The sequence below is a fragment of the Solea solea genome, chromosome 7 (genome assembly GCF_958295425.1).
Source record: "Solea solea chromosome 7, fSolSol10.1, whole genome shotgun sequence".
Lineage (NCBI taxonomy): Eukaryota > Metazoa > Chordata > Actinopteri > Pleuronectiformes > Soleidae > Solea > Solea solea.
Window position 1 is genome coordinate 26,982,928 of NC_081140.1, and position 12,013 is coordinate 26,994,940.

The 12,013-nt window shown below is 42.3% G+C and overlaps 3 protein-coding genes across 3 annotated transcripts; all 3 read left to right on the top strand.

Annotated features, from left to right (window-relative positions):
* The first annotated feature begins 165 nt into the window (after positions 1-165).
* On the top strand, positions 166-1,650 carry LOC131462925 (odorant receptor 131-2-like). Its single transcript, XM_058634500.1, has one exon. It carries the CDS (start codon positions 392-394, stop codon positions 1,298-1,300), a length of 909 nt encoding a protein of 302 aa, XP_058490483.1. The 5' UTR covers positions 166-391; the 3' UTR covers positions 1,301-1,650.
* A 2,786-nt stretch (positions 1,651-4,436) lies between these two features.
* Positions 4,437-5,339, top strand: LOC131462285 (odorant receptor 131-2-like). The gene has a single exon (XM_058633342.1). The coding sequence runs from the start codon at positions 4,437-4,439 to the stop codon at positions 5,337-5,339; it is 903 nt and encodes a 300-aa protein (XP_058489325.1).
* Positions 5,340-8,360: 3,021 nt separating this feature from the next.
* LOC131462286 (odorant receptor 131-2-like) lies at positions 8,361-9,454 on the top strand. Its single transcript, XM_058633343.1, has one exon. The coding sequence runs from the start codon at positions 8,361-8,363 to the stop codon at positions 9,273-9,275; it is 915 nt and encodes a 304-aa protein (XP_058489326.1). The 3' UTR covers positions 9,276-9,454.
* Positions 9,455-12,013: the final 2,559 nt, after the last annotated feature.

Genomic DNA, 12,013 nt, shown 5'->3' on the forward strand with positions numbered 1-12,013 from the left:
CTGTCCTCTAACTCACAAAGACAGTAACAATAGTAACCATCACCTGTGAGATTTGTCGTTGACGACAACACTGGTGGATAAACTTGTGATGTGTTGTAGTTACTGTTATAAAGTCTTCACACACAGTTGTTGCTCACTGTGCTGCACAGAGCTCAGTAGAAAACACTGACCGTGAACCACTTTTCAGGAACAGTTTGGTAAATTCTTTGTATTTTTTGTGTTTGAGACACTAAAATGATGCACATGTTTTCATTATCAATTTTAACCAGTTGATTCAAACTGACATTTATTGAGCTCTTGAATTATTCTAGATCTGTTGTTGGAGCCAAATGACTCGCATCGTGTCTTCCTTTAAAAATGCACATTTGGCTTTAACTGAAAACTACAGAAAATGGCAGCCAATGACTCTTCAGTGTACGTAAACGATGACTTCATTATAGTTCAGTTTTTCATATCACTTTTCCTTTGCATCAACTTTTTGCTGATCACAGTCTTTTTCATGAAGGATTTCTTCTACACAACCATGCGCTACATCTTCTTTGCACTGACTCTCATGTCTGATTGTGTTTTTTTAATGCTGAGTGATGTTCTGCTCATTTTAACGTACTTTGAATTCACCATACCAACGTTGTTGTGCCTTATGGTGTATGTGGCTGCATCTTTATGGTCTTTTGTCACTCCGCTGACTTTGACAGCGATGACACTGGAGCGCTTTGTGGCCATTTGCATGCCACTGCGACACGGAGAGCTGTGCTCCACACGCAGCGCTCTGCACTGCATCCTCATCATTCATGCCATCAGCGCTCTGCCCGATGTGGTTTTTCTCTCCATCTTCTTTGCGTATGTGAACCGCAGCTACTACACCCAGAGCGCTCTGTGCTCTATAGATAACTTTGTCCTCCTTAACTGGCAGAGTCATCTAAGGGCTGCAATAACTCAGTTTTACTTCCTGGTCATGGTTATCATTATCATGTTATCGTACTTTAAAATAATGAAGGTGGCCAGAGCTGCATCAGGACAGAACAGGAAGTCGACATGGAAAGGCCTCAGAACTGTGGTTCTTCACGGCTTTCAGCTGCTCCTCTGTCTTTTCCAGCTGTGGTGTCCTTTCATTGAAGCTGCTGTGCTTCAGATTAACCTGGAGCTCTACAGTGTTGTCAGGTACTTTAACTACATGGTGTTCATTCTTTCTCCGAGGTGTTTGAGTCCTCTCATTTATGGCCTCAGGGATGAAAAGTTTTTTGTTGCTCTGAGAAGCTTTGTTCTTTGTGGTTTATATAAGAAACAATTGTCAAATTAATTGTGACTGACCTGTAGAAAACTACAGAAAATAACACGTCTGCCTCTTTTTAGTTCTGTAAAACACGCTGAGTTACCGCTGTGAATGAATATGTGCTGTACAAATTCATGTGAATTGTCTTGCCTTCATAGAAACATCTAATTATAAGTCATATGGCAAGTGTCCAAAGACACTGACACTTTCTTTAAATCAATGAAAATGTAATCCTTGCATATTTATGAACAATATTTCAACCTCAGCTGCAGGACCTTTCTCTTTTCATTGTTTGTGATCACTTTTTATTCATCACTGTTGTGAAAATTGTGTGATTTAATGAACATTAAGACTTCTGATAAATTCATAAAAGTTATGCCTGTTTTGAAAATAAATGCTGTTTTAAGACAGGTTTTGGACATATGTGTGTGTATTTTTTATTTTTTTTTAACCTGTCCTGTCCAGTACCCAGGACATGTAATATGATTGACTGCATGCCTTTTGGTGTCGGACAGATTTGATATGTGCAGGACGAGTCTGGGATACTCGGAAATGCAGTATTTTTATTTATTTGTTTTATGATTATGTGTTGCGGGCAGCCGGACCGGACAGGGGGACAGGGAGTGGACTGACAAGGGGATGGGGAGTGAGCGGGGAGGAGGAAGGGAGGGGGAGTGAGAGAGAGAGAGAGAGAGAGAGAGAGGGAGAAAAAAGAAGAGAGAAAGAGTTCGAGAGGGAGAGAGAGAGAGAGCAAGGTGGACAATAGTATAATACATGGGTTAGTACCATTAAATTGAAATTATATAAAGTAGACAGAACATATCTGATAAGACAGAACATAGACAACTTTAGGATGACATTAGTGTGTTAGTAACAGGTTAATAACATTAAACAGTTGAAATTATTTAGCGTATACAGAACATACTTTCAGATACAGTTTATATAGTAATTGTTAACGACCACATCAAGAGAGTATGTCCGGGCTTACAACAGTTATATCAGTTAAATTTAATTTATCCTAGCGTGTTAGTGTGCGTGTGTGTGTGCGTGTGTGTGTGTGTGTGTGATCGCGCATATCAGTGTATATGTGCAGGGGTTGTCATTAGGTGTGATTGGAATCTGGGTGGGGGACCGTGCCAATGTCCGGCCAGTCCCCAGCGACGGGCCGAAAATCATCCAGGCGCCTAAGGCGCCCAGTAGCCGTACAGGGCAGGGAGGCCCATAGCCACCACCCCCAAGATAGAAACGCATCCACCTGCATGGCATATACTCTTTCTTCTAGATAGAAAAAGATAATGTTCAATTTACCTCAAAATATGCAATAAGCACTTTAGCTCCAACCACTTTCACCCCTGAATCACCTTGAAACTTACAGTCTCTACTTCCTGGTTTTTGTATAATTTTTTTTAGTCTTGTTCTTTGTTATCTTTGAGAGCATGTGCTTATCGCGTGTTGGCATGACTATGTCATATGGCATGTTTAAAGTACACATCGCAGTTCATAAGTGTGCTCTGGATCAGATCAGTATCACTTTATGACATAATCATGTTATTGTAAACAATATACGTTTCACTATTTAACAGGATAGTTTGTTTTTAGTGTATAAGAATATTGTAAGAGCAATAAATTATCACTAGACTGCAGGTCTGGAATACAATAATGTCTCCGGCTGTTTCCATAGTCATGTGAGCTGTGCCGCTGAAGGATCTGACTCAGCTGATTTGTATAGACTGTGTTAAAGATGTGCATTGAGAAGTAAGCAGGAACTTCCTCATGAGTGGGTTGACTTTGCATCACCTACAATCTGGTTACAACAGAAGTCTGTATGACAGTCCTGAACAATGCTTGTCAAAGAAGCATAGATCCTTCCTGCGTTGACCAAATGACACCGATGTCAAAACCTGTGCACCCTAGATGTACGATCGTGAGAATGTGTAGAATGGGCTGACACAACTTGTTTCCCAGGAAAACGGGGCCCCTAGAAGACAGGAGAAAGGGGCAACCGTCAAATGTGGCTCTCCATTGGAGCCCAAGATGGCCATCTGTACCTTCGCTGGAAATCACCAGGAGCTCAACGCGATATTCTCCAGCTCCTGGTTCCTCACAGCCTGCAGAGCCACGTACTAAAGCTGGTCCATGGTTTGGCGGTGTCAGGAAATTTCTGGGTACTCAATACACTGCACCAGCTGAGGGATGATTCTATTGGCCAGGATGCTGCCACAACATGGAACTGTGTGTCCACCACTGCAATGCCTGCACTGCTCCACAAAAAATTTGTATAGATTGCATCAGTACCAGGTGGGACGGCTGTTTGAAAGGGTGGGCGCAAACATCCAACATTCAGGAGTCAACCAAGTGGTGCACTTGATTGACTCCTGAATGTTGGACGTTTGCTGGAGCACTGATGTTTGCCAATGAGCTGCAAATGCCAGTAGACCTGGTGGTTGGGACCACTCCGGAACAGGAAATGAGTGGAGAAGCATTGATGGACTATAACTACAATTCTGTTAAATGGGTGACGGAAGTGTAGTATCCTGTGAGGTCTGGGATGCAAGGGTTTATGGATATTATGTTTGTGTCGCAGTTATGGTTCAGAGAATCGATTCATGAACAAGCTGACGTGTAAAATAGTTGTAAAAATGTGTTCCCTATTTAACATTATGTGGTTGGACTGTTTTCAGTCAAAAGAGTAAATTCATTTTGGCACCATGAGGAGGCTGGTGCAGGGAGAGACCTCTGTCCTATTAGGCTATTATTGTTTTCAAAATGTAAGCTCTGCTGTTGAAAATGTCTTGTATATTTCATAATCCAAACGTGAACAGTGAGTGGGGAAAAAACTTTCCTCTAACTCACAAAGACAGTAACTATAGTTACCATCACCTGTGAGGTTTGATGTTGATGACAACACTGGTGAGTAAACTTGTGATGTGTTGTAGTTACTGTTATAAAGTCTTCACACACGCAGCTTTGCTGCACAGAGCTCAGCAGAAAACACAAACTGAACCACTTTTCAGGAACGGAGTATTGTGTCTTTGGATTAATTGTATTTACACATGAGAAACTAAAATTATGTGCATGTTTCCATCATCAGTTTTGACCTGTTAATTAAAACTGACATTTATTGAATTATTTTCCATCTTTAGGAACTAAATGACAACAGTAAATGGCAGCCAATGACTCTTCAGCGCACATAAACAATGACAGGGTCATTCTAGTTCAGGTTTTCATATCATTTTTCTTTTGCATCAACTTTTTGCTGATCACAGTCTTTTTCATGAAGGATTTCTTCTACACAACCATGCGCTACATCTTCTTTGCACTGACTCTCATGTCTGATTGTGTGATTTTAATCCTAAGTGATGTTCTGCTTCTTTTAGCTTACTTTCACTTCACTATTCAAATGTCTTTCTGCCTTATTGTGTATGTGGCTTTGTCTTTATATACTTTTGTCACTCCGGTGACTCTGACAGTGATGACGCTGGAGCGCTTTGTGGCCATTTGCATGCCACTGCGACATGGAGAGCTGTGCTCCACACGCAGTGCTCTGCACTGCATCCTCATCATTCACGGCGTCAGTGCTCTGCCCTGCGTGGTTTTCCTCTCCATCTTCTTTGCTTCTGCGAACCACAGCTACTACACCCAGAGCGTCATATGCTCTGCGGAGAACTTCATCCTCCACACTTTGCAGGGTTATCTTAGGTCTGCAATAAGTCAGTTGTACTTCCTGACCATGTGTATCGTTATCATGTTCTCATACTTTAAAATAATGAAAGTGGCCAGAGCTGCATCAGGACAGAACAGGAAGTCGACATGGAAAGGCCTCAGAACTGTGGTTCTTCATGGCTTTCAGCTGTTCCTCTGTCTTTTCCAGCTGTGGTGTCCTTTCATTGAAGCTGCTGTGCTTCAGATTAACCTGATGCTCTACATTAACGTCAGGTACTTCAACTACATCATGTTTATTCTTTCTCCGAGGTGTTTGAGTCCTCTCATTTATGGCCTTAGGGATGAAAAGTTTTCTGTTGCCCTGAGAAGATTTGTTCTTTGTGGATTGTATAAGAAACACTAATCAAATTAATTGTGATTGACAGTAAAACATGTCTGCTTCTTTTTTGTTTCTGTAAAGCCCACTGAGTTACCACTGTGAATGAACATAGACTTTACAAATAAGTTTGAATTGTCATATGGCAACAATATTTGTTCATATTTCAAACTTAGCCTCAGGACTTCTCTCTTGACATTGTTTGTAATCATTTTTTATTCATCACTGTTACAAAAATCTTCTGATTTTACCAAAATTAAGACACATTCTCTGATCCATATTCATGAAAGTTAACACCAGTTAATAAATAATAATAAATACTCTTATAAACCAGATTTTGGATGTACATGTGTATTATTAAACATAATAACTACTACAATAAGCACTTTAACTCCAGTCAATTGAACATTTTGACGTTTTAATGGGATAGTTAGTGGTATATATTGTTTTAACAATATATATATAATTGTTAAAACCCAGCTGAACCACCCTCGGACCCTAAACTAGCACATGGTGTTCTTACAACCCACATACAACATTTCTGTCTTTCACACACACTTTTCTGTCTCAGTCAGATCAAGTCTTCGTCGTCCTTTAAAACAGAGGTCCACCAGGCCACGGTACCGGGACCACAGAAAGGCTGAATAAAATTTTTTTTTTATTGATTACCAGAGTCTGAAAGAGCTTTTATTTTGAAAAAAAACCCCGCTTGTCTCGGTCAAGTGATATGGTCCGTCAAATTTTTAGCTTACAAGCTAGCAAAAATAAATTAAAAAAAACTTATTTTTTGTTTGGGAAAAAGGCCCAAGGAGGCATGGATAGATCTTTATTTTCTATATTTTTAATTCATGGAGTTTCACATTTGAAAAACCCTCCTAAAGGCCATGAAAAGCCCAGAAAAATCTTATTTCTTAGAGTGACATCACAGCTGTGCACGAGCACAGCAAAGCGCGGTCATGGCGTCTCGGGAATGGCGCTACGGTCAGGGAACCGTACGATGTGAAAACTTTACGAGAAATGTTAATAAATGAAGGCAATTAGGAGTTTTCTTTTACATTTTTCAACGCGCCGAGCAAGTCGAGAATGCGGACGGCTCGTTCACATAGCCGAAAGGCATCATGGGGGGTAACACTACTGCGCATGCTCATCCTCTACACAACCCGGAAATAAACGCGGATAATAATAATAATTAATTAATTAATTTCTTATGAAGAAATTGAGTAAAACTCAAATCGGGGCACCACTCCTCTCAAACAGAGGAGAACAATCGGTTCTGAATGAACCATTCATTCATAACCTCCAAGAGCAGTCTCATGAATTAAGCCAATTACCAATTTGGATTATGATTAATAATTGACTTAATAATCGATAAATCACAATACTACATCAATAGTTGGTTGAATTGAACGATTGAGAGTTCTACAGGGAAGAGGTTGGCAAATATACACACTTGTGCAATATTAATCAGACCAGACTGTATATTTTAGAAAACATTTATTAAAAAGACATCAAAGATTGAAACAAGAATATCTACTAAATGTAACTATATACAGTGTGTGTGTGAAAGAGAGAGACAGTCTGTGTGTGTACAGGTCAAATGGTCAAGTCAGATAGAGGTAGACTACAAATCAAGATGGCGGTTGACAAAGAAAGTACAACAAGATGGCGGAATCAAAGATGGCTTCTTGACCGCATCGCTGCTGTGTTTCTTTGTTAACCACTTTTGTAAACTGAGATGCCAGGTTAGATGAGAGGTTAGAAGCATGCACATCTAGAGCTGAAAACTAAGAGGCATGGACATCACTAACATTATTTTAATCTAAATCTAGACATTACAACGTCACGTTGTATGAGTAAGTAAGCTTAATACAACAGCATTTTATATTGGTGGACACATGGGGTCACATGTGACAAAATGACGACTGAGGTGGGTTTCCCACTGATGTGTGAAGAATAAGAGATCTTTAGAGACTGAGTTTTATGACCCTCTTTGTCTTTGAGCAAAGGGCCAAGTGGTCTCCATCCTAGATGCTTGTGACTCCATCTTGAATGAGCTGATCCCTAACACTCAGCAAGCTTGCTGGACAAATCGTTTAACCCCACTCCCCTGGCTCCCTGTCCTATCAAACTTTGTACCACCACGTATCCGGCGAGCAGCATTTACCCAAAGGATGCTTCAAAAGGTCAAAGACTCCCCCCATCTACCAATCCATACAGACAATCCATCTTCAACCCACCCACTGCTCGACTCCCTTCTAGACACCCCTGGAAGAACACCCCACCAGCTGACTTCGCCATGCAATCAGCTTGGGAGAAGGAATGGGTGTCCAAGGAGGTCCCCAATAAACATCTGGTGTCCCCACCCAACTGGTCCCTGGCATAGAACTCCCAAGGAGACAGTGGTCAACCCTCAATAGATTCAGGACTGGACATGACTCGTGCTTGGCCAGCCTTCACAAATGGGGCAGTAGCCCAAGCCCACTGTATGCTTGTGGAGAGGAGCAGACAATGGAGCACATCATTGAGGCTTGCCCTCTCCAAAGACTGAGAGGAGGATAAGTCACCCTCCATACAGCAGACCAGGAGGCAACTGCTTGACTGAAGGACTTTGGCAACCATGTTCTATAACAAGAATTGTGTTTGTAAGTTTCATGATTCAAACATGATGTAAACAGAGTGGGGAAAAAACTTTCCTCTAACTCACAGAGACAGTATCTATAGTTACCATCACCTGTGAGGTTTGTTGTTGATGACAACACTGGTGAGTAAACTTGTGATGTATTATACTGTTATAAAGTCTTCACACACAGTTGTAGCTCACTGTGCTGCACAGAGCTCAGCAGTTTGGTAAACTGACTTTTGTGTCTTTTGCTTTATGCTTTATTGTATTTGAGACACTAAAATGATGCACATGTTTTCATCATTACTTTAAACCAGTTGATTAAATATGACATTTATTGAGCTCTTACATTATTCTACATCTTTCGTTGGAGCTAAATGACTGTGTGTCTTTGTGGCACATTTGGCTTTAACTGAAAACCACAGTAAATGGCAGCCAATGACTCTTCAGTGCGTGTGATCAATGACAGGGTCATTATAGTTCAGGTTTTCATATCACTTTTCCTTTGCATCAACTTTTTGCTGATCACAGTCTTTTTCATGAAGGATTTCTTCTACACAACCATGCGCTACATCTTCTTTGCACTGACTCTGATGTCTGATTGTGTGAGTTTAATCCTGAGTGACTTTCTGCTCATTTTAGCTTACTTTCATTTCAGCATACATATGTCATTGTGCCTTATTGTGTATGCAGCTGTGTCTTTGTGCAATTTAGTCACTCCGGTGACTCTGACAGTGATGACGCTGGAGCGCTTTGTGGCCATTTGCATGCCACTGCGCCATGGAGAGCTGTGCTCCACAAGCAGCGCTCTGCACTGCATCCTCATCATTCATGGCGTCAGTGCTCTGCCCTGCGTGGTTTTCCTCTCCATCTTCTTTGTTTCTGCAAGCCACAGCTACTACACCCAGAGCAGTGAGTGCTCTGTGGAGAAGTTCATCCTCCACACCTGGCAGGGTCATCTTAGCTCTGCAATAAGTCAGTTTTACTTCCTGATCATGTGTATTGTTATCATGTTCTCATACTTTAAAATAATGAAGGTGGCCAGAGCTGCATCAGGACAGAACAGGAAGTCAACATGGAAAGGCCTCAGAACTGTGGTTCTTCATGGCTTTCAGCTGCTCCTCTGTCTTTTCCAGCTGTGGTGTCCATTAATTGAAGCTGCTGTGCTTCAGATTAACCTGATGCTCTACATTAACGTCAGGTACTTTAACTACATCATGTTCATTCTTTTTCCGAGGTGTTTGAGTCCTCTCATTTATGGCCTCAGGGATGAAAAATTTTCTGTTGCTCTGAGAAGCTTTGTTCTTTGTGGTTTGTATAAGAAACAATCATCAAAGCTGTGAATCAAAATGTGCTGTACAAATAAATTTGAATTGTCTTGCTTTCATAGTAACATGTAATTATAAGTCATATGGTAAGAACAACATAAATTGTCAAATATGTCCGGGGACACTGACATGCTGAAAATGTAATCCTTGCAGATTTATGAACAATATTTATTCCTATTTCAACCTCAGCTGCAGGACCTCTCTCGTCATTGTTTGTGATCACTTTTTATTCCTGCCTGTAATAAAACTTTGTGATTAGACCAACATTAAGACCATTATCTGATAAATATTCATAAAAGCTTTTCCCATTTTGAAAATAAAGGCTCTTCCTAGGCAGGTTTTGGATGTACAAGTGTATTGTTAAACATAACACCTCCCACATGAAGGTTAAAAACCCCCAGAGAACTGTCACAGCTTCTCTGCTGGACTAGTATCACACCGGCAAAGCAAAGATTTTCTTCTATATACAAAAGGATAATGTGCAATTTATCACAATATATTTAAAAATCAAGTTTACTACACTTGACACTTGAACATTTTCATCCTTTAATAACCTTGAAACTAAACGTCTCTACTTCCTTGTTTGTTAAGTATATATATTTGTTTGTTTTATTTTTGTTTTTTGTTGTAATGAGTCAGGGAAGGACCCAAATGCAGTACATGGAGGCAGGCAGACAGTTGGTAATCAAGGATCAAGGATAGGAATTTTTTGCAGCTAGTCATGAGTGTGGTTAATAAAGGAACAACAAACAACAAGTCAGGGCAAAACATGACAAGACGACAGTGCAAGCATGGAAGTTGATTGGTGCTGAAAAAGATAACAATAATAATAATAATAATAATAATGATATTAATAATAGTAAAGTGCAAGTGCAACAGTGTATTCAGTCCTGATTAAATATCCAAGAGTCATTCAGCAGCCTGGCAGCTGTGGGGAAAAAACTCAGGCATTGCCGAGATTTAACGGTCCTCGGGAGCCGAACCCTTCTTCCAGAGGGGAGCATTGTGAAGAGGGAAAACCCTGGGTGTGACGGGTCCGCCATGAATTTTCTTGCCCTCCTCACAGCCCTGGTGTTGTGGAGGGACTCTAGGGAGGGCAGGGGGGTGCCGATCACCCTCTCAGCCGAGTGGATCACCCACTGCAGCTTGGCCTTGTCCTTGGCTGCTGCAGCAGGGAACCATGCGATAACAGACTGTGTGATGATTGATTCTATGATGGCAGTGTAAAACTGAGTCAATATTGACCTTGGCAGCCTGAATTTCTTCACCTGCCTAAGAAAAAACAGCCGCTAGTGGGCCTTTTTCGTGAGGGCCATGGTGTTCTGGCCCCATTTCAGGTCGCTGGAGATGGTCAGTCTGAGGAAGCGGCAGGACTCCACAGTGGCCAATGGGGTATCCCCCAGCATGATGGGAGGGAGCGGAGCTGCATTCCTCCTAAAGGCCACCACTATTTCCACTGTCTTCAGAGCGTTAAGCTCGAGGTTGTTACAGCTGCACCAACTCTGTAGACGCTCAATCTCCCTCCTGTATGCAGATTCATCCCCCCTGGAGATGAGGCCAACCAGGGTGGTGTCGTCTGCAAACTTCAGGAGCTTGACCGAAGGGTGAAGTGAGGTGCAGCTGTTGGTGTAGAGTGAAAATAGGGCGGGGGAAAGGACGCAGCCATGTGGAGAACCCATGTTGGTGGGCCTGGAGCTGGATATGCACGACCCCAGCTTTACCCGCTTGGACCTGTTGGTGAGGAAGTCGGTGATCCACTTGCATGTGGAGACTGGTACCTGCAGCAGGGATAGCTGGCACTCCAGGATGAGGGGGAGGATTGTATTGAAGGCCGAGCTGAAGTCTACAAACAGGATCCTGGCATAATTCGCTGCAGTGTCGAGATGTTCTAAGACGTAATGCAAAGCCATGTTAACCGCATCCTCCATGGATCTGTTGGCTCTGTAAGCAAACTGCAGGGGATCCAATGCAGGATCTGTAATAGACTTCAGATGGGCTAGGACGTGGCGCTTGAGCACCTTCATGGCGACAGATGTCAGGGCAACGGGTCTGTAGTCATTCAGAACTGAGACTTTTGCCTTCTTGGGGATGGGGATGATGGTCGCAGCCTTGAAGCATGTTGGGACGTGACACTGCTCCAGTGAGGTGTTAAAGATGTGAGTAAACACCGGTGCCAGCTGGTCAGCACAGTGTTTCAGGGCCGACGGTGAGACAGAATCGGGGCTGGTCGCCTTCCAGGGGTTCTGGCTCTTGAGCAGGCATATCACCTGCCTCACAGTGACAGAGAGGGGGGTGGGGGGCAGGGGGAGATGGTGGGCAGGGGTGGAAGGAGCAGGGAAGTGAAGGGATGGTTGTGAAAATGTGGCTAGCATTATATGGGCTTCCTTACTAAGCTAGCGTTAGCATTTAGCTAACTGTTGTCTACACAGTTTCCATGTGTTACAGGCTTTGTTGGGTGTGTATTAATGTTGTATATCGTCCCTTGAAGAGTGAGTGTTTGTGAGTCTTTCATATATAAACTGTAAAGATGTTTATTTGTCCATTGTTAAATATGGTGATCCAAAATGGCTGCCTCTGTAACCGGTGTAGTTTTGCGGTTATGAACTATTCATCGCCATACGATGAATATCTTTTGGAGGTAGTCTCCGGTTATTTCTGACACAAGGCAAGTGAAAGAAAACTCCCAACAGCATGTGAAACACAGGGAAACGTGCCCTCTCTCCCACAACATGCAGCAGCAGAAAGGCCCGAGT

Coding starts and splice junctions, on each gene's coding strand:
- LOC131462925 (XM_058634500.1), top strand. CDS start 392: ATGGCAGCCAATGACTCTTCAGTGTACGTAAACGATGACTTCATTATA.
- LOC131462285 (XM_058633342.1), top strand. CDS start 4,437: ATGGCAGCCAATGACTCTTCAGCGCACATAAACAATGACAGGGTCATT.
- LOC131462286 (XM_058633343.1), top strand. CDS start 8,361: ATGGCAGCCAATGACTCTTCAGTGCGTGTGATCAATGACAGGGTCATT.